Below are 22139 nucleotides of genomic sequence, written 5' to 3' on the forward strand. Positions count from 1 at the left end.
GTTCGTACTCTCTTGCACAAGCAGTTCTTGTCCATGCAGTAGTGCTGTGAGAATCCAATGGATGACTTCTGTGAATACAAATAACTCCTTAAGAGAGCTGTGAGAACGATTCCTGCAGCTTTGTGCCCGCAAAAAATTACGGAGGGCTTTGGGGAGAACAGGTTACATCTCCGAGAAGCTGATTTTTTGCTGATTATTTGCACGCTTCATATCCTCAGGAGTCAGCCTCCAGCATTTATGAGAACAGAATTTGTGAGAAACTTGAATTTAGTTTCTGTACATCAAAAGACGCGTGTGAAATTTTGCTGAGAGCAATTGCTCTTCTTATAATGAGATGCCCCAAGCAATCACTCGTTCTGGCTTTATTGGACCTCATTTATGTTTTAAAAGAAAAAATGAGACACTAGGTCATTTCTGCTCCCGTTTCCCTTGGACTGTATTTCTTTACATTGATGGGTAGTTTTATTAAACTTTAAAACTAGAATGGGGTAGGTTTGCTAACCTGTGATTTAAATTCCATGCAATATGCTACGTAGGTAAAATTGTACTATACATTTCTGTTTCAGGGCCATTCTTTAGGTTATTATCTCTTCATGCCATTACTTAGGGGTTTTACTGTGAGATTTTCCAGAGTGATATAGATGATTAATCTTTAAGGTTATGTAAAATCCTTTTTTTTAACATGACTGTAGTTTGTTAGAGTTTGCCTGTAATAAATGACTATTTGGCTCTATAAAGAATTTAGCACCTAACAGTAATAAACCTTTTTTGGAATGGTCTTTGTAAGGTAGCTGCCCAGAATCTAGCACAGAAGAGAGGAAATTCTGATCTCTGTTTAACTGATACGAAATAAAATGGACCTTAGTGGAAAGCCCAGTTCACCAGGTGCTCCTGGTTTATACCAGTGGAGATAGGAGTTGAGCCCGCTATGTACTCTGTGTGATCTGTGATGGGCTGGAGTCTTAGCTGGAGTAGACAGGGCTTCATTCTCTGCAACAGACTTGTATCTCCTTATAACTTGCTCTGCGATGAGGTCTTTGACTCGTACCTTTTTTTAAATTAAAGAGTTCAACTTCTAGTCTCACCCATTTGAGTGCTTTGAAGGCCCCTTCCCCAATTTTTTCTATATACATGATGCATATTGCATTCTACAAAAAAAATTGGTTATTTTTTACTGTAGGATATTGGTGGACAATCCGTTCAAGTGTTCCTGTGAAATTATGTGGATCAAGAAATTTCAAGAGACCAAGTTCTACACAGAAACTCAGGATTTATATTGCATAGATGACAACAACAAGAGGACAGCTTTGCTGGATATGAAGGTCCCAAACTGCGGTAATACTCCTTTAACCTAAAGTTATTACTAAGTTATTGTGAGACAGGAAAAGTAAACATTGTTTTCTACTAGCTGCCTATTAAGATGGTAACAGTGCTGCTAAGGTAAAAGGTTTCAGAGGAAATATTAACCATTCACTGATCTTTCATGCCACCTGGAATAATTTCAGGAGCTTCATGTCACACTTTTTTTTTTTTCTCAAACCTTTAAAATTTACTATTATTCAAGTGCAGGAAAACAGAACATCAGTTATAGGTAACACAAAAGAATTGTATGAAATGTGTGCCTTCCTTAAACCAAACAGTAGTGCATCTGAGATGAACAGACACAAAATTTTATCTCCTTGAAATTTTGTTCAGCTATCTGAGCTTAATGAAATCCTTGTTTTCCTTCAAAAATACAAACTCTGCTGCTAGGAGCACAGAAAGAAAATTCAGAAAAACTGTGCCTGCTGAAAAAGTTAGCAAATAGTTTTCTGTTTTTCACACAGATAAAACTCTACTGAGACCACTACTATATTCTGTGCAAAAGAGACGTTACAAGCCTAGTCTGTAGTATTTTGCAGTTTATTACTTTCAGTAAGCTTGTATGGGTTTGGAGACGGCGGAAGAGTGATGTAATTACAAGCCATCCCCTTGCTTTTTTTGTATACAACTTTGCTTCCTGGAAATTGTCCTGGGACAGCTGGTGAAAGGCTTCACCCACGAGTGGAAAAGATTTCTCTTCCTCTGAAGCCGAGGGGCAGAGCCTGGGCATTTCAGATGCAATGTGAACCCTGCCGAAAGCCCGGAGTTTCCTCTGTGGAGCGGAGAGCCTGGGTGCTCGGCATCAGACAGACGAGAAGGAAAGGACAGAGTTTTCTCACACAGCAGTGAATTGGATTGGGAAAGCGGTATGCAAAGGTGAATGCAGGAGGAACAAACAAATTCTGCCTTTCTTCCTTCCAACGTCCCCTCTTGAGTGCCCTGAGTCGATATCTCTGCAGCCAGCCGACTGCTCTGGCTGGAGGGACTAGAAGGCAGATTCATGTCCTGGTCTCCTGGGCAGATTGAGATCACTTGGCACAAAACATGGGAACACCAGAGTAGCCTCTGGTTAAGTCCTTGTCTAGTGTGCTTACAGATTACCAGGTAGCAAGGATTTTCCTTTGGAAATTCTCAGTGTTACATGCACAAACTTAAACCTGTATCATGTTATATCTTTCTCCTGAATCCTTGAGCGTTTGCAGCACCAGCAGGCTTGTTTCTGACCTCTTGATGCTGTGTAGGTGCATGTGTGTATGTATGTGCACATCTCATGGGCAAATCTCAACTGAAATGCCTGACTTGAGAAGGGAAGATGGCACTTCCAGCATGGTGAGGAAGAGGACAGGAGCTCTTGGCTCTGAGCGTATGTGACATTCAGACAGGAGAACCAGTATGTGGAATTTACATATGGGAAATGTGGCTTTTACTGAAGAACTATATGAATGTCAGCATAGGCCTGCAGATTATTCCCACATTTGATTTAATGTTAGTTTACGTTATCCAAATATAAGTAGGTTTTACACACGTTTGTGTTTCTCTCTCTCTCCCTCTTCCTCTCTCTCTCCCCCCCCCCTCCTTTTTAGAGGTAAATGACAACATAGCCATTTCTTAAGGACAGGATAGGGAGTCATTGACGAAAACAAATGATAATCTTGATGAGTATGGCTTGTGCTCTGGAAGATATCTAAAAGATCCACTGCATGGCTGTTGTTTTCAGCATCTCTGGTATATATATTTCTCTGTTTAAAAGCACAGGACTTAATTTCCAGAAAACCCATTGAATGAATTGTTTTATTTCACTTCTAGCACAGTTTGAGAGGCTAGTAAGTGTACCTGAATAGAAGAATTCAGCTTTTTCAGTCATTGCATTTTTCTTCTGTGAACTGCATGTCCCTTTTAGTTACTTTTGATGCCAAGAGGTTTTGGGCCTGCAGCCTTTATGAATTTTGTTAATAAAACATTTCTAACTTTTTCTACTGATGAAGTGGTTTGTCCCATCTCTCTGGTTTGTTGAGTTTTTTGATTTAGGATCTGAGCAAGCAAACATGCTCATTTTTTCTTGCAGGTGTTATTAATTACTTCATAATATTATAGTAAGTGGCCTGAACAGTATGTGGTAAAAGTCTTGGTAATAGGACAGCTCGCTACTGTGTGCTGATAATAAATCTCTGGCTGGGTAGTGGGAAGAGACCATTGTGGTTTCTTGGTCGTAAGGCTCTGGTTTGCAGGTAATTGATGTGAAAATTAGCAGGGTTCTGTGGTACTTTACTTATTGTTTATATGGTGGAAATGTTCGTTAATGTGCTGATTAAAGGCTGGTTGCAATCTAGATTCCAGCAACTTTGGGATTTCTTTTCCTGAGGTTTACAATTATGTAGGTTCAATCACTAAAAAATCCTTTCGAACTACAATATTAAAAGTGTCAATCAATCGTTATGATATTTGCAGCATTATTTTTTCAACTGCATTTGAAATGTGTTTGAATATGATGAAAGTTGTTGAATGGGTTTCAATTTTAAAATTGCACTTAATTACCACGTCAAAAGTTTTAAAGTTGCATCTGCCATTGTATTATGAGAAGACCCTTCTGTGTAGAGAAATTATGTTTACTTTAGCAGTATTTGCTGGTGGTCCACACAACATGCTATAGGCTACCTAGACCTTACCTCTCTTTTATTTCTGGCTGGCAAATAGAATTAGAAAATTTAGAAAGAGAAGTAAATACTTTGTTCTCATTTCTATTTCTGTAAGTGACAGCTGCAATTGCCCCGGCATGTTAAGTTACTGGAAAAGAGGATGCTCTGTACATGGTTAAGGTCGCTTGTAAGTCAAGTCAGTCAGTCTAGCAGAGTTCACCTGGAGCTCATTGAATACGGCAGAGACAGGGTCAGATTTTCAGGAAGCTGGGACTGGTTGTTCCTTCTGGTAGGGATTTGATCACTCTACTGCTATTGTTGAACTCATTGGTACTGAAGATGCCTTTTTCTTGTGGTATATTTGAGAGTGGCCTGGCTTTTACCGGTTGCCTGTGCAGTCCCATGTGGATGTTTCTGTTGCTGTGGACCTCAGCCCAGCAACAGTTTTCCCTTATATGCCAGTTGAGTTAATCAGACATGCTGTTTTATGTTTGTTGGTGTGGTGCTTTCAGTCTTGCTTATCCTCGCAGTCTGTATGTTTATTTATCATATATTGTTTCTGCAGATGTTGTCCGTCTTGCCATTGGTCATATATGCAAGCTAGAGTTTACTGACCAAAGTAGCAAAAAGTACATGAGACTAGTTTGTTGTATATGTCCTATATACATTACCTGTGCAGCCAGTCAGATATTGGGGACCTTATCTGACCTAGGAGCTGTAGGTTTCTATGAATGCAAACTTTTTTTTCTCTGTCTTCTTACTTGTGCATTAATGCTGTGGAGGGCGGGCTTTGCTCTTGGTGCTGCTTCTTGTGTAACTGACAGTATTTTGGAAGTCATTACTGTCTGTGTACAGTTATGAGCTAAAGAAGCACGTTGCCTGTTTCTTGCTTTGCTTGTAAGCCACAACATTTTTGTAGGCAACTGTTCAGCTGATTCTAAACAGACTGGACTGGGTCTGGCTTTATTTCAGTCTGCATTTGTGGTGATAGATTTTTGTGTTTTTCCATAAGTAAGACGGAAATACCAAATTGGAGGCAGGTATTTACAAATTCTAAGGGGGGAGAAAGCCAAGCTGGAAGACTGACATGTTTATTTCTCTGAATTTATAGAAAAGATTTGTAGTATTAGTGAGTCAATAAAGAAGTGTTAGATCTTAAGACAATCTGAATACAGCACAATCTAAAACCCCAAGCAAAGACATAATCCAGTGGGTGTTGACATCTTTTTCCATTATCAGCCAGACTTCACAGATAAGACTATCAAAAGGAGAACATTACAGGCAGAATGAAGTGATTTTAAAAAAAGCCGTAGACGTTTTCTATATTTACCTTTCAGAGCATTCGTGGTTTCTCTAGCCTGTGTTGTTTATTTTGGCTCGAGAACTAGATATATGCATGAGGTATGGTGGCAAACTGTTCTTACTTTCTCTATAAGAGTTTTAATTCTTATCTGTGATCATGAGCTGCATGAAAAATGTTTTTTATGGGAGTTTTGACAGTAGTAAGGGTTTACACTGTAGCTCCGAAGTTGAGTTAGAATTTTCCCAACTTAATTAAGAGAGTTTTCATTATTCTCTCTTTTTAAGTGAAAATAACTAATAATTTATGGATATTTGAAGAGGCAACAGAAATCTCATTTTCAAAGGCACATACATAACTTCTTTGTGTTTATGCATCCTTTGATGTGCTGATGAAGTGGCCAATAACTTCCATAGTGATGTCTAGACGTATGCTATGCAAGTCAGGGCTTATCGGTCAGGATGGTTGAGTATATGCTGTGTATATGAAAGCCTCATATTTTAAGAAAAAGCAGAAATTCATTTTATAATTATGATTTGATCTCTACATTAGCTTGAAATGAAGCAAATTTACAATACAAAGCAGTTAGTAATAAAAAGAAGTAAGATGATATTTAAGGGAAGAAATGTGTCTTGATCGTTCCAGTATTGTTTCTGAACTCGGTGCGTTGTTGAGGTTTGCTGAGTTGCTCTGTGGCTGACTTGGCCTATCTGTATAAGTGGGAGTAGCAGTGTTGATCTACTGAGGGAAAAGTGCTGTATGACTGTGAGCTTCTTGCTCTACTTTTGCAATGTAACTAGCTCGAGACTCATGATTAGATAACTGTATTTCTAATAGTCTAAAGAAATTATGTTTTTACTTAAAAAGTGGAGACAATTCATGAAAGCATCCTTTCAGCAGTATGCAAATTTGATATTCAGGGCTGAAACCTATTAATTTTACTAGTTTATCTAGTCTTCTCTTACCCCAGAATGTTCCTGTTTAAGGATCTCATGTTTCTCCTGTTGTAATATTTGAGAGTACAGCATTATTTTCAGGGAGACTGCAACCACATTACATGCAGTTACTGAATAAGAAGCTGTGTATTAGGGGTTTGCATAAATTAGTTTAAGGCTCATTAACTTGCATTACAAAGCTATCTAGCTCTCAGTTCGCCTGTTAAGCTCGTGGCTGCTGTATTCTGCCTGACTATACTGAATGTATCTGGTTTCCTTTTGAGGGCTGATGTGGATAAACTGATGCTTAAATACCAATTGGAAAAATTTCTCCAAATGTAATTCAGTTTCCTTAACCGTTTAGGGAACTTGAGAGAGAGCATGGCAGGGTAGCTCTAGGAGCTCTAGGAGTTTTTTAGCAAGGGAAGTGGTGATAAGGTTGGTAGCCCTACAGAAATTTGTAATGTGAAAATTCTTGCAGATAGACTGATGTTAATACTGGGGACCATGTGAATTAAAGGATTCAGGTACTGCAAGATCCTTTCTTGTTCAGTTTTCTTCTATTAGAACCAGGGTCAGGCCCAGGAAACTTAAGAGAAAGAGCCTGGGCAGAAGTTAAGCAGCTAATGCAGCTAGGAGGAAAAATCTTTGGACACAGAAGCTGTTCTTTTGGTCTGAAATGTAAGCAGCAACCTTCAAAGCTTTCATACAGGTTGACCACGGAAGAGAGGTCGTTACCAAGTGAATTTGCTCTGGTGCACAATAATTGGTGGATTTTACCTGCATAGTTTTCATAATGGCATTATAAGCACTGGATGAAGTATATCACAGTCTGGGATGGATAGATGTTAAGGGCAGCGCATTTTGACCGTTCTGCTGAGGTTGCAATATTTAGTGTTGTAATTGCGAAGAAGAGTTAATAAGGTTTGTCTTTGTTGCTGTTGGCACACAAGCTCCATTTACAAACGTTTGCTTCTAATGATGATTTTAGTGTGGTAGGGAGCGATGGAGTGTTTAAAGGCGAAGTAAGGGTGGACTGACCCTGGAAAAACATACATAGAATCATCATATTCTGGTAGAGGCTGTACTTGTTTAATTATTTTCTGTAAAGGTTCCTGGCTGAATGCGACCATCAGTCGTGTCATGGTGGGGGGAAAATTTCTGTTAATATTTTAGCAGATTGGAGTGGCTCACAGTGAGCTGCCACATCATTTGTTTTGCTTCCTTGAAAACCAACGTTCCTCCATGGACTGCCATGGTGGGTGTCATGAGTTAGCAGATCCAGCAGGTAAGCAAATGAGAGCTGGACTTTAAAGAAGGTATACTGAAGAAGCAAGCATGTCCTGCACAAAGTTGTTTGAAATTAGCTTGTTCAGTGTGCAAATGCCTTGAACTGCTCATTAGGAAAATGTAGAGGGCATGGGAAAGTCCTAAACTCCAGGCTTAGGGACTGTCCTCAGGACTTTGGCAAGGAGCCCTTATGTGTGGACTCAAACTGTCTCTCAGTGATAGGCCTTTTCTTTTTTCTTTTTTTTTCTTCTTTCCTCCTTCCTCCTTCTTTTTTTTTCTCTTTTTTTTTTCCCCTTGGTGCCTTTTCTTTCACAGGGTATAACAAGACTTGCCCTTTTTTTAAAGTGCAGTGGCTAGAGGAGGAGCTTTTGTCATCATTCTGTGGATTCAGGTTCAATTCAGGAATCTCTGGGCTCCAAGAGCAAAGGAGATGTACATAAAGATGGTAATTTTGTATTTGGTCACCGCATTTCTGCTAAATTGCCATTATCTTTGCCGAACACTTTTTTTTTTTATTTTCACTCAAAATAGTTTTGTTTGTTGTCTTGGAATAACCTCTGTGAAGAGATTTTGGCAACAATTCTGTGTATTGGGCCTTTAAATAAGAGCAAAAGTTTAACTCTGTGGTTGAGATGCAAGAGGAAATGGAAACAATGGTTTACGTTTCTTTAATTTATGTTTTGCATGTTACCTTTTAGGGTATCCTGTTTACAGCGCTCTAAAGATGCAGCCAGGCTGATTTTTGGTCCCGTAAATATGCAGACTTTGATGGAAATATGCCCACTTACCCCATGGCTGAAATCTGGCTTAGAGCTTGTTGGCTGCAGATAGTTGCTAAGTGAAACAGAGGAGGTGAATCACATTCCAATTGCTCCTAGATTTGTAGCTTGCTTTCGTAGCAACTTTTTTGCCTTTTTTATTTTTTAATCTATAGAAGCCCATAGGAAAGGCCTTTTAGAACTTGTAAACATTCCTGTATTTTCAAACAAGGCAGAATTTTAATATAATGATGTAAGAAAACATCAGTTTTCCTGTGTCTTTCTTACATTAATATAACCTGTTTAGAAAGCAGTAAGATATCTGAAATGTGAGGATCCATTTGCACATTTCTTAATAAATTGCATGGTCAGTCATCCTATTTTCAGGCTCCGGAGAGTACAAGTAGTGGGTGTTGCCAAGCTGTACTGTGGTGCTGTAATTAGTTATATATTTTCTCCCTGCTTGGAGAGAAAAAAAAAGCAGAAAACAGACAACCTTGGGCAGTATCTAAATCTTATGAGAGGCAAATAGTCTGGATTTGGACCACTGTATCTTATGAATTACAGGGGATATTTATAAATCAGTTGTTCTGGTAGTCTGCCTTTACCTGGTTCAGTTTAATAGATGGTTGCTGGCTTCACTATTAATTCAGTCATTCTGGCTCTGAGATATTTGTTAAAAAGATGATTAAGGATTTCAGGTAAGGATTAAAATGACCTTATTGAAAGTCAGATGCAGTTGGCTTGTTATGGAGAAAAAAAATTGTCAGTTTTTTTTGAAAACGGCTTGTTCTTGTCACAGGACAGGTTGACCTGCAAAAGTGTCCCCAGCAAAAATGAGATGTCATAGGCCACGATGAAGACCACTTAGTGCCACTGCGTCATGGCTGGACTCCTGGGAGTTAGTCAGTAGGTCTCTGGAGTATATGTGTGTGAGAATCAGGGGCTTAGCGTGCAAAGGGTGACGTAAATGGATGCAACACTGGATTCGTAGTATCCTCTCAGGTGCTCATTTCTTTATCATGTCGTTACTTAGGTATTAGTGAGGCTAATTGATCATACTGAGAGAATTTTCTGATAAAGGCTTTTGAGCAGCTTAACACATCTCATGATTGAAAAGATGAAAGCTGAAGATGGAGCATCAATCTGGAAATTAGATAATTAATTTTTTTTTATAACCGTGAAGATCATTACCCACTGAAAAAAAACCTATGTTTATAATGGTGGACTCCCTTCCCCTCATTTAAAACCCTCTTTTTTTTAAAAGTTGCTGTAGTATATTGGCTAGAGCATGAGCTTGGTGCTGAGAGTACAGTTAGAGACTACAGAGTTTGTATTAATATTCAGCTATGCTGAGAGTACAGTTAGAGACTACAGAGTTTGTATTAATATTCAGCTATTTATTAATTAGGTCATTTCATTCCTTTGACGGATGTAGCAGTAGTTTGGCTCTAGTGCAGGCTGGTACCACTTTTCTGTAGAAAGTGGTAAGTAGCAGCATGAGGAGTTTGAAAGCCCGCTTGGAATTTAGACACATGCTTTTTATTAATTTCCACTGACAGTTGTATAGCCAAATCCTGCAGTAGCCTTTGAAAATTTTAGCCGAAGTATTTGGTTTTGTCATTGTTGAAGTTCCAGCTGGGCACTGTGAAGATATGAGTCATTCAGTAGCAATGCTTGACAGTTGCACGGTACTATGGCCTCAGGCCATCAGTTTATGCTGTGTGATGTCTATGAGGGTAAAGAGACCCTAAAGTTGAAGGATAGTTTGTTACTGCTAATGCCTGACATGATATCTGGAGAGGCTCGGTTGACATAAATGTGTTGTCCGCCTGCCCCACTCCACTTGCCTCTGTTGTGCCCATTTGTGCATGGGGTGGATAGGAGTGACTGCGTATTCTAATTCAGAGCTGCCTATTCCCTGGATGAAGTTTCATCAGTTTGAACATGGAAATGGATTTTCTCTATGCCATGAAATAACATACCCTTTATGCACCTATACACAACGAAACACGTTGGTTTTAGTGTATGCTTGTTATGTATCTACTATATCATATAACTCTCTGCATTACAAATTCTTAGTAGCAAATGCTATGCTCCCTTTTTTGAGAAGAGATTGAAAAACTTTGGATAAATTTTTAAGAGAAAAGAGTCAAGAGAAGAATAAATAACCCAGAATGGCCTTAAGAAGGCCATTAAGAAGTCTTAAGAAGTCTTTTCCTGTCCGCAGGGAACAGCACTCAATGGATTTGAATTTTAAAGATAAATTTCAGAGCTGATAAAAGGAAATACTCTTGCACACAGGCTGGACGAGATGTGTGTGAAACTCACTTCTCCAGATAGTTGCTGAGGCCAAGAACATAGCAAACTTAAAAAATAATTTGGATACTAATGGATATTACTAATATCCAGAATTATAATAATACATGCTATCAAAGTTTGAAAAAGATATTACATTTCATACTTTGGGGCATAGGCTAATCTCTGTCTGACAGATATCAGGATGAGACCTGTGGCAAGATGATGTCATGTCTGCCTTGCGTGGGTTTCTTATGCTACAGTCTAAACTTACCATGCTGGCAGCATACAAAACTATGTGAACCTGTTGTCTAATTGCTTGGATCAAGTACTATGTACAAAATCCTATAAAACGTGCGTCTCTATCCATAGACGAGGTAGTTATCTCCAACATCATTTTTTAAACAAATTAAGTCAGGAATAAATGCAGCAGGGTTAGAAATCTTTGTAACTGTAGGTATCAAAATGGTAGGGACTTTTGCAAATGGTCTCATACTACGCTGGACATGTGTACTGAGCGTATGTTTCTGTTAGGGCACATTGAGGTTTTTTTATATGCAATTATTTGTGAGTTGTGACTGCGAGTTTTGCTGCTTGGCCTCACTGCCTTATTCGTAAGTGCCCTGTATCACCTCCTTTAAATACAAGGTCTTATGCTGACATCCTCCTCTTCTGAGCAGAGCTGCCCCTCGACACCAGTGTGTGTTCTGCAGTGGAGCGGTTTGGGTACCACTTGAAGCAAAAGCCAAAATGGCCTCACATTAAAGTTCACTAGCTCAAAATAGCTAACCAGAAAAAATGAATCCCAAAGCAATTTTTGGTGTATTTTCTAACTACCTCTTATGACTGCAAAAGGGAATGAAACAAAATACACGTTTGGTAGTAATGTGACAATTATGTTACTACTTTTTACTGGAAGAATTTCTGTAAGAGCTTGCCACTGGTTTCTAGGGTAATTCTAGGACCCTGTAGAATAATAAGCACCATTATTTTATAACCTTCTAGCAGGTTACAAGCAAAATGTAACTGTTGCCCTCAGAGAGATAACACCAACATGGCATGTGCAGGCTTTTGCGAATAAACAGAACTGCAGCTGGTTCTGGATGGGAAGCGGTACTGGCGAAATTCACCACTTTCAATTGTCCATCCTGTAAACAGGCATACTGCAGAAAGAAGTTTTCTCAGAACTCAATGGCTATTAAAGGAAGACTTCCTGGCAGCAAAGTTGTTTTTACTTTTGCTTACCTGAGAGGCTTCATGTGAAATGATAGGTTAGCAGGAACTGTGCGAACTTGTACAGCGAAACACTAATCTGTCATGCAGACCTTGTCCCAAGTGAGTAGTGTCAGGGAGAAGAGGGAGGTCTTGATCTCTTTCCAAGTTCAGGTCTGGCAACAGCAGCTGAAGTGGTTTTCAGAGGTGGTGTGGAAGGGTAACTTTATGAGGATCTCATTATAAGCCAAGGATCTCATTGCTTCTCTCCCTCTCCCCTAACCCAGATAATTAATATCCAAATGTTCCCTAAGATTAGTTTTCTTTCCTGCTCAGCTCATTGACAGGCAGTGCTGAGATTTGAATTCACAGCAAGCGAGAGCAGATGGCTACCTTAGCTAACAGATTACTGCATCAAAGCATACAAACCGTTCAGCTTTGTCTCAGTAAACGTCAACATATGATTTATAAAGCGAACATAATAGAAGAAATCCATGATTTCTTCTATAGTAAGAATCACATTACAGCACTCCTCAAAGCACTAGGGGGATTGTTGAAGCGGTTATTGTATAGTTTGCTCTGATTTTCAAAGCTTATTAGGCAAGAAAGCATTGCCTGGAAAATAATTTGTCTTCTCTTTGCTATTGCTTGTTCTCATTTCATTTTTATTGAACTAATTAAACTTAGAGATTTCCGATACATATAGCTTCTACTGAACTTCTAGCAAACATATTAGTGTGTTACAATTCACACTAATTAGATGGTTAATTGTTTGCATGGGACTTTTTTCATAAAATAAAAACCCTCTGCTAAACTTCTGTACCTGCAGGTCCATGATGAAACCGCTGTCCTCTTAATTAAAAAAAAAAAAAGGGGGGGTGGGGAGGAAGAAAGAGAAGCATTGTTTCAGGAAAAGAAAAGTCATTGTAAAATAATACATACATATCCAGCATAGCGGATAAGCTCTGCTGTAAAGTAAGCTCTGCAAGCAAAGCATGCCTAGAATTGCTGATGAGAAATTCCTCCTAACTGAGGGCAAGGCTACTTACAGTGCTTAGCAACTCCAAACGATGGCACCGTATCTCTTAAGAGAGATCTGGTATTTCCAGCATGTTGCATAATTGTTTGCCATATAAATAAATAAGACATGTGAGGTCTTGTGTGCCTGAAGTCTATCAACATTGCTGGCATTGTTTTTGAAGGAGGTCAGCTCCAAGGGAGCCTAAAACTCATTGGGTCTTTGGAAGGTCTCGGTGCACTGGAGCTGTTACTCTTCCGGAGGCGCCCATTGCTTTGGGTGCTGAAGAAGGAGATACGCGGTGGTTTATAGCTCTGTGAGATGGAGGGGGAGTCCCAGTTCTTGCAAGGGTTGGTGAGCGGTACCATCACCCAGCTTTTGTGCTTTATTGAGAGCAGTGGGTAACTCTGCCTCGGGGCAGCAGCCCTTTGCCGCCGCTGAAGCCCTCGGTCCTTTCTCTCCTTCGCGCCCTCCTGCTGCCTTTGCCTTGAGGATGTCAGTTCTGCCCTGCTCTCTGCAGCCGATAGGAGAGGGACGGGCGCAATCTCCTACGCGACACCACGGGCTAGTGGGATTTTCCTGTTAGCGTAGTGAAGAACAGTGGAAATGAGTCACTGGAACAAAGATTTCATTGCAACTTCCACAAAGATGACAGCTTAGGATAAAATTTCATGTTTTAAAGAATGAAGGTTTTTGAGGGGGCATAGGAGGAAGCAAAAAACTGAGATTAGGATAACTTCTCTTCGCCCATCTAAAACATGCCCCTATATAATTAGCTTAATATATTTCCACATGATGTAATGTTTGCTGAGGGTATGAAGTGGAATAGGCACAGAAAAAGATTATGCAGCAGTTTACTGTACTTGTACTTACATATTTTCAAAGATGCTGTTTGTACTCCCTGCCTGGACAGTAACTGACCACAGTCAATTTCTGATTAAGCAGTATTGTTGATTGTATTCATGCATTTCCCGTAGAAGATGAGCAGTGTTTATTTCTGGCTAATGCAAATCCATGTTTTTCTCTTTTCTCTTTATTTTTTGCTTGTATCATAGACTTGCCCTCTGCAAACTTAAGCAATTATAACATCACTGTTGTGGAAGGAAAGACTGTCACGTTGTATTGTGATACTACTGGAGGCCCACCCCCTAATGTGTCCTGGGTGCTCTCCAATCTTGTTTCAAACCATGAGGTAAGTTTCATATTCAAATGTGTGGCAGTCCAGACAAGACACATCTGCCAAAGGATGGAATAGAGCCTCATCTACAGTTTTACTTAATTTTTTATCAAAAATATGAAATAGAGAATTAATATTTGGAGTGCATTTACTTTCCAGTCGCTTTCAGTTTCGGGTGACTGCTGCATTGCTTTTGGAAAATGGCAAGCATGCATTCCTTAAGAAACTGGTTTACACTTAAGTTTCTGGACATTCATTTGTAAAAGAGAGTGCTGTAATTTCATGGAAGTAGTGTAGCGAATCAGGTTCCTGAAGCTTAAGTGCTTTCTTATAATCAGAAATACCTGAGTAGACCCAGTAAGTCTAATCTACTCTAATCATGAGAAAAGCTGTATGTCTCTAATTTTATTATATTTTCAGAAAAAAAGCTTGGTGTACCGAAACTTTGGTTGTAAATATTAATTACTTTGTGGTTTGTTTCATTTTCCTTTAACAAAACGAAGTCACAACAGAAAGCTTCGAAAGTCAAAGTGCAGCTTTTGCTAAAAGAAATAGCAAGCTTCTCCTATGAAGTTTGAAAATGTTTCCACAATGAAACCATCCAGACAGTGGGAATTTTTGTTTCCTCAGATCCCCATATTCTGTGTCCATTAGACTGTGTGTGAGTGGAGTTTAAGTTCTTTCTGATGGAGATGTTGATAAGGAGAAGTGTTTAAGCAAGTCTTCGGCATGCAGCTGCTGATTTCTTAAGTTGCCGTTATTTACACTGTGCAAAAATTCCCATTATTTACAATTTTATGGCCTCAGCTCCTCTGCTTTCGTGAGGGTACAAACTGCCTACAGCTGTCCGCTCTGTACAAAGTGTATGGTGTGTACTTTCAAAGCCGTTCCTGCAGTGCAGAAGAAACGGGACCTCTGAGGTCTCTTACTCTCTACACTTTCTGCACAGACTTCATTACATTAGGCCTATGAAGAATTTGAGTAGCCTGTCTTTCAACTTTCATAAATAACAGCTCTGCAGAGCTCCAGTTTTATTTGTGAATTTCTCTCTAATCTGTACAACTACCCAAAGGCACCAGTCATCATCAAGAATAAGAAATTAAAACAGTTTTGGGAAACTATGCCAAGTCGTGCTTTTTTCTTTTTCTTTTCTTTTTTTTTTTTTTAGTTATGAGCCAAGACAAATGTGGGATACTGTTCAAAAAGTGACATCACCTCATTTTTTAACTTTGCTATCTTTGAAATGCCATATTCAGTTTGCTTCAAGTTTTCCAGAAATATTCTGTCCTGGCATAACTTTGTGAGATTTCAGAGGGGCTTATAACATAGGTAGCTACAACCTTAGCCATGTAGCACAGTAGTCTTTTCAGTAGCAGAAGAAAGAGTGCCTTTTAAAGCTCATTTGCCTTTCTCAACTATCATACCCTTTTCTGCAAGTGTTGGTTTTGTTTTCTCTTTGTCACTTCCATATCTCTATTTCTGCCTTCCTTTTCTTCACCTCCTATGCTGCTTTTGTCTGTTTTTCTTCTCTCCCCTCTTTTACAAGGAGAAATGTTACCAAAAGTTAAAACTAAACTCCAGTCCTGCAAACTTAACCGCATGCTTGGCTAGTAAGCTGGTGTATAATTCTGTTGATGCCAGCTAGGCTTCTCTTGCTGTACTTTTCAGCGCTGATCCTGCGATTGAGCCCCAGGCTCTAACTCTTGCCCCAAGGAGTGTTTGCCTCTGAAGAGTTATGGCCGAGGAGAAATGTGCTTTGGGGTGTTGGCTTTTCCACTCCCCTGGGGTCACACTGAAATCCGTGGGACGCTTGACTTCAGTGGAGTTCAAGTGTCGTCTTGACGTTTAGACGGCAATGCAACGGCATTGCCTAGTCCTGCAACGGCACATGCAGGAGTGCTCCCCCATATCCCCACAGGCTGTCACTGGAAGTCACTGTGGTTTTACAGGCACAGCATGTCATTTGCTTGCCTTCTGTGTAGCATCAAGCATGTGTTGTGTGTACACTAAGAAGAATTCCCCCCCCGAGGAGTTTTTTAAATGATGATCCTCATTGTTATTTATTTTCTAAACTTGTTTTGGTTCCTTTCCTTTCTAAGAAAATAACTTCACATTTTATAAAAAGAAATTAAGTAGAGAAATAGTAATTGGATATCATTTTAAGGACCTGATTTAAGAAAATAGAGGCTGTAACAGCCAGCTTTGACACGTTGTTGTGAAGGTGTAGTACAGCTCAGAAGGCAGCAGTAGAAGAGGTGTCAAGCTAAGCGTAAAGGAGAGAGATAAAAGGAAGAGTAAAGCAAGGACTGAGCAGAGCACAGAGGGGAAGAAAAAACATTAAGGAGAGCTGAGATAGACCATAGAAATCAGTCATGAAATGGAAGAGGGGGCGAGCAGAGGAATGGATACAGAAAAAACAATTTGTGTAGAGGGGAGGAAGTATTGAAAGAAGGGAGAAACTAAAAGCGACAGGATGGAAGAACGGATGATCGTAGTGTTCACAGCAGAGCAGCTCTTTTGGGGCTGTAAATCCCCTGCTACTGATGGTTACAACTGGTTCTTTAGGTGTTTTGCATCTGTTTGGATAAGACACCAAAGTAACACTTTGATTAATTGCAGGCTGATGCAGCTAAAAGGACATGAAACTGGAAAATGCCGTTGAACTGTGGCCAATGGCGCTCTTGCCCTTGTTTCTTTATGCTGCAGTTGATGCATACGTATTTTTCTGATCATTTGTAGAGTGACACAAGTAAGAATCCTGCCTCGCTAACCATAAAAAACGTTTCATCCATGGACAGCGGACTGTGGATTTCTTGCGTAGCGGAGAACATTGTGGGAGAGGACCAGGCGTCTGCCGAGCTCACGGTGTTCTGTACGTAAGCAGGGCTGCACGCGCCGCCCAGGGCCACACCACCCTGGCACCAACTGGTCTGGGTATAAATATTTGCTGGGCGTGCATGCTGTTGAAAGGAGAGCACCCTGAAAGCATGTGAACTATCTGTTGCAGTTAGTGCTGGGAATAGCCCAACCAGCAGTTGTTATTTTCATCTTTTTCTGCTCTGAGTGCTTCTGCAAAAATTGTGTGTCTAAACGCTTTATCTTCCAGTTTGGACAACCTGCAGGTAAACGCCTGAAACCCAAAATATTCAGTGGCACTGTCAGTGTGAAAAAGCTCGTAACAGTGTGCATATGCACACTTAGGTTCTTATGAATCTAAGAAACAGGAACACCTCAGAAGGGTCATAGAAATTATTTGCAGTAAATTACAAATTTTCAAATTCTTTTAAATCTGAGGCCACAACTGCTTTATTCAAAAAATAACACACTTGCAACATTTGTTCTGCCAGATGTAAATTTATTTGTCATAGCTTTGAATAGTGTACTAATTTGTCAGGGCCAAGGAAGGGGGAAGGGACATGAGTATAGAGACTTTGGCGTCTTAGATCTAAGATTCCAGCCTGAACTCATTTTATGTGAAATAGACAGGATGTTTTCACAAGTTGCAACCCTCTGTTTAATGGAAGATGGGAATGGAACGCTTTGTAGATGGAAAACTTTGTTCAGCATGTGCTCATGACAGAGTAAACTAGTGAAATTACTATAGATGCACTTCAAATGGCTTGTAGGTTGAAATTGGATATGTAATAGCTGTGGGAAGGGACATAAACTAGAAATGTTTGAACAGTGTAAATGAGATTCTCAAAGTGGCACTGTTATGATTGATAAAACGGAGTTTAACTAGACGAAATTGGATGCAGTTAAAACTGAATATCAAGGAAAATTTCCCAACAGTGAAATAGCATGCAAGGTGTTGGAACAATCTTCTGAGTATGAGCCTGTAAACCTCAGCAGGTTTGAACAAAGAAAACGTATCGCACAAAAATACATTCCTCATGGAAGAATCCAGGGAATGAAATCATCTGCTCTGCCTTTGATTCTGTGAAGAAAATCATCTGAAAGTCTGGATTCCTAGCTGAATATATTTCCAGTGCTGCTTGCTTTTAGCCAACTTTTAACTATTTTTAATACTGTTTTGTTCCTTCAGCGTTCCTCTGCGCCATTTTTAGCACAGTGAAAAGCTCTCTCTCCCTTCTCCGTGATCCGGTAACTGAATTTTCCACACCTCACAGAGTCTGAGTAGCTCAACAGGGGTTCAGTCTTTGTCTGAAGCTAGTTTGTTTTGTTTCTTTTTGAAGAATGGCCCCATTTCAGTTCTGAGCATAGTATCGTAGGCAGAGCAGGTGGGCCTCCTATGTGAGTATCCTCCAGATAGGTATAGTAATGCCTAAACAAGCATATTTTAGCGCTGATGGATAACAGATATTTTCCCTGATAACTCGAGGGAGGGGGGGGAAAAAAGCCATGTTCAGGATATTCTGATGTTCTTCACTCTTTTTTCCAATATAGTTGCACCAAATATCACATTTATTGAATCTCCAACCCCGGACCACCACTGGTGCATTCCATTCACTGTGAAAGGGAACCCTAAACCCACCTTGCAGTGGTTCTATGAAGGGGCTATACTGAATGAGTCTGAATACATCTGTACTAAAATACATGTTATCAATCAAAGTGAATACCATGGCTGCCTTCAGCTGGACAACCCTACCCATCTGAACAATGGTGCTTATACCTTGCTGGCAAAGAACGACTATGGAGAGGATGAAAAACGGGTTGATGCTCATTTCATGTCGGTGCCGGGAGATGGTGAGTATAATGTTTTTATGTTAGCAATTGCAAACTGATGAGACAGTGGGGACAGTGCTGCTGGACAGCTTACCTATTTTGGAGGAAGCTTTTTATATACACGTTCTTCTTTGAATGAAGGTCATCAGGATTAGTTGTAAAAAATATTTTTCTTGAACAGTTTCTTGTTTATTGCTCCTCAAGAGGGGCTGTGCTAAAGCTCCCTAAATCCTCGCTTTGAGTAACCATTATCAGCACCAGCTGATACAGCTAAGGCTGTAAAACATCACTATTTCTGAAGTGCTTTCTCTAGTCTAGGTTCTGATCCTGGAAAGCACTGAGTGCCACTTCAGTCAGTCTGCAAGTTTTCTGCACCGTGGATGAGTGCAACTAGGCAGCGTGTCCAAGGGCACAGGGAGTACGCCTGCAAAGGATCTAGTGCCTTGTTACAAAATCGATAATGTAGGCCGCCACTCCGTGCTCATATATTGTTTAGGACACCAGAGGGAGCTGGAGAGAAAACAAGCCAGAGGCAGGATGGGCAAGGTCTCAGGTCCTCACGGGCAACTAGACATTTAATTCCCAGTCATTTCAGTGAAGGTCGGGCACCTGCATGCCTAGGAATATCCATGCTCAAGATGGTTGCCGTTAAATGTATGCATCTTATACTGCTCCAAAGGCTCCAGGTCAGCCCTCCTAAGTGCTATGTGAGCCACCTCAAGGTGGACTAACTTGCTGAACTGCGGGGATGGCTGTAAGTGGTTGATGTTCATCGTGGTTTCATCTTTCCTCACATCTTCAAAGCCATAAGAGAAGGGACTGTAAGAGTAAGAAGGCATACATGTAAGTGTACTGCTATGTATGAAAAAACTCTCAGTGGACCTTGCACAGCAAGAGTGGAAATACAGGCATGTTTTTGTGCACATACTCAGAGATTCATATCTAAAAATATGAGTATGTGTATACCTTTGGCTTTTTAACTATGGGATAGAAATAGCCTCCCTCTTTTCTGAAACAGCAGTGTGCAGTGCTAATGTTATGTGATTAGAAAAAAGGTGAACATTTAAGTTCTCTCTCCTACGTTGCAGGCTCTAGACAATAAAAATACAGCCCGTATTTAACATTTGTACCTATCAGCTCAGTCTGCTATGGGGAGTGAGATGGCAGTTCTTTTCCTTTCCCACTCTTAGAAGAAGAAGGTGAAGAGCTGATACAGCCAGACTCTATTTACTCCCGCTGCTTTTAGTAACTCCCCTCCTGTTTTTTCTCCAGAGTCCTTCCTTAAATAGAATCATTATAAAAACATGCCATGGTTTCAGCTACTGGCATCCTCTAATACTGCATTATAACAGTTGAGTAAAACATTTTACCTCATACACATTCTGCATACAAGTTCTTTAGACTCTGATTATTTAATATGAACCTGGCTTCATTTTCTTACCAGAATAACAATTACTCTAATACATTTATATGAATTTGATTTTTTTCTTTGATTCAAATACATTTCACTGCTCCCTTTTCCCTTTATGCTTCTCCCCTGTAGATTTAAAATTTCCCAGCTGTGGCCTTTTAAATTGTTAAATAGAACAGAAGTTATCCTCCCAGTTATCCTCCCTATCCTCCGGAAAGACAGCATTATTTATTTGTTCTTTCATTTTTGTAATTATAAGCAATTTAAATCTCCCAAGATAATCTGTGCTCTGTTTTTTAAGCATTTCTCAAGCTCTCCGGTGTATTAAGCTTCACAAAAGCTCTATAGAGGAAACTAGAATACATACAGAGAGGATGTAACTGTATTACAAATCAGTTCATGCACAGTGGACAGCACCAAACCAGTTTTAAAAATTAACAACAGGGGAAATTGCTCATCTAGTTAGATTCCTCAATATTGTTTTTATTAGTGGGGTTTTTTCCCGTAGGGCTCATGACATTGAGCTTTAGTATATTCCACAACATTGTTGCCTCCTACACAGAAGCTGGCATAAAAGCAAATGTTAAAAAACTAAAATCCTCCATGCATTGTAGTACTGTTGTTTTTTTTTTTCTTCTTCTACTACTATTTAAAGCACTGCCAGGATTTTTCAAACCCTTAAAAGGCCTTTTCAGCCCTGTCGTTACTGTGTAGTTTCTTCTTTTGGCCCACATATCATACAATGAAGCATAAAGATTAGGCCCACGCCCTGGTATTATGTTCATTTCCATGCCTTCATGACTGAATTAAATACCAGCCACGATGTTTCATGGGGTGGGGTATCATCAGTGAGCTTTGAACCGATTCCGTGGTTATTACATCACTTACGGGCAAATGCACTGAAAGATAAAAGAAAGCAAATTTTAAAACCCTTCACCTGTTTATTTAAAATAAACTCAGCAAAATCTGAAGCATATTGTTTTGTCACAGCGTAATCCCCCACTTTCAAAGTTCTATCATATACAATAGGGACAAGATTGGTGCGAGGATGCTTTCAGATTCCAGTACGCTACTTGCAGAACGTTTTTTGCTGGACTAAGGATGCAGGCATAAAGGGGAGGAAGGCATGTACCGTGGCAGGATTTGGATAAAGTTAATGATATCACAGCTAATGTAAATTAAAACTTATTTTCGAAATACTAAGTCTGGGAGAATAAATTTCACATTCTATTAACGAAGTCTTTTTTAACTAGTCTTAATCTGCTAAACTTCATGAACTCCAGTGTAACTCTTGTTGCTGAGGATAATTTAACTATTTCAGCAGCAAATGGTAAGCAAGAAACACCCATGTTTTATTGTGGGGGCTGTTTCCAAAATCGATCTATAGAAGCTAACAAGCACTAGAGAGACTGTTAACAATAATAACTATATTTGTAAGTAAGCTTGTTCATCTCCCAGCCCTCCACTCTAAAATTGAGCTGAAGGAGCTCAAATCACGTAGTATCTTGTCAAGATAAAAGAATACGTTACATATGCCTTAGAAGTAGCGTCTTGATAGAGTGGCATAATATCATGGGGCTGTTTCACAGCAGCATTTTTTTGGCTTGAGTTTTTTGCTGCTGCTTTATTCTGAAAATGTCAACTTTGTAAAGAAAGAATTAAGCAAGCCAAATGTAGTTGATGCAGTTTATAAAGATGATTGGATAAGATATGTCTATAATAGTTTATTTGCACAACAACCTGTCCTAGCAGAGACCAAAACAACAATGCTGTTCTTTGTTTACATTAAAAATAATTGCATGTAAACATGTAGAATTACTGTGGTGAGATTTCATGTTAAAATAGCTTCAACCACTGCTTTGATGATTGAGTAGATATGTTTTTATATAGGGAACACTGTATAGAAATAGGGGTTTGGTCTAACTAACTTCTTGATTTTGCAACTTTATTTCATGTGAAGTGTTTAGTTATATGAAAGGCTTTTGAACAGGGTAGATGACTTCCTAGAACATATGCCCCTAGCAGGAATTAGAGGTTAAATTAGTCTGATTATTTT

General features: G+C 39.6%; 1 protein-coding gene across 2 annotated transcripts in view; it reads left to right on the forward strand.

The window, feature by feature from the left end:
• LOC104147228 (BDNF/NT-3 growth factors receptor) overlaps nt 1–22139 on the forward strand; it is a 206104-nt gene that overhangs the window by 27211 nt on the left and 156754 nt on the right. For both annotated transcript variants that reach the window (XM_068927293.1, XM_068927294.1), the window contains exons 5-8: nt 1181–1335; nt 13865–14001; nt 16726–16858; nt 18394–18693. In XM_068927293.1, the coding sequence (XP_068783394.1) occupies nt 1181–1335; nt 13865–14001; nt 16726–16858; nt 18394–18693 (725 nt within the window). The remainder of the gene's footprint in view (nt 1–1180; nt 1336–13864; nt 14002–16725; nt 16859–18393; nt 18694–22139) is intronic.

This window comes from Struthio camelus, chromosome Z, assembly GCF_040807025.1.
Source record: "Struthio camelus isolate bStrCam1 chromosome Z, bStrCam1.hap1, whole genome shotgun sequence".
NCBI classification, from domain to species: domain Eukaryota; kingdom Metazoa; phylum Chordata; class Aves; order Struthioniformes; family Struthionidae; genus Struthio; species Struthio camelus.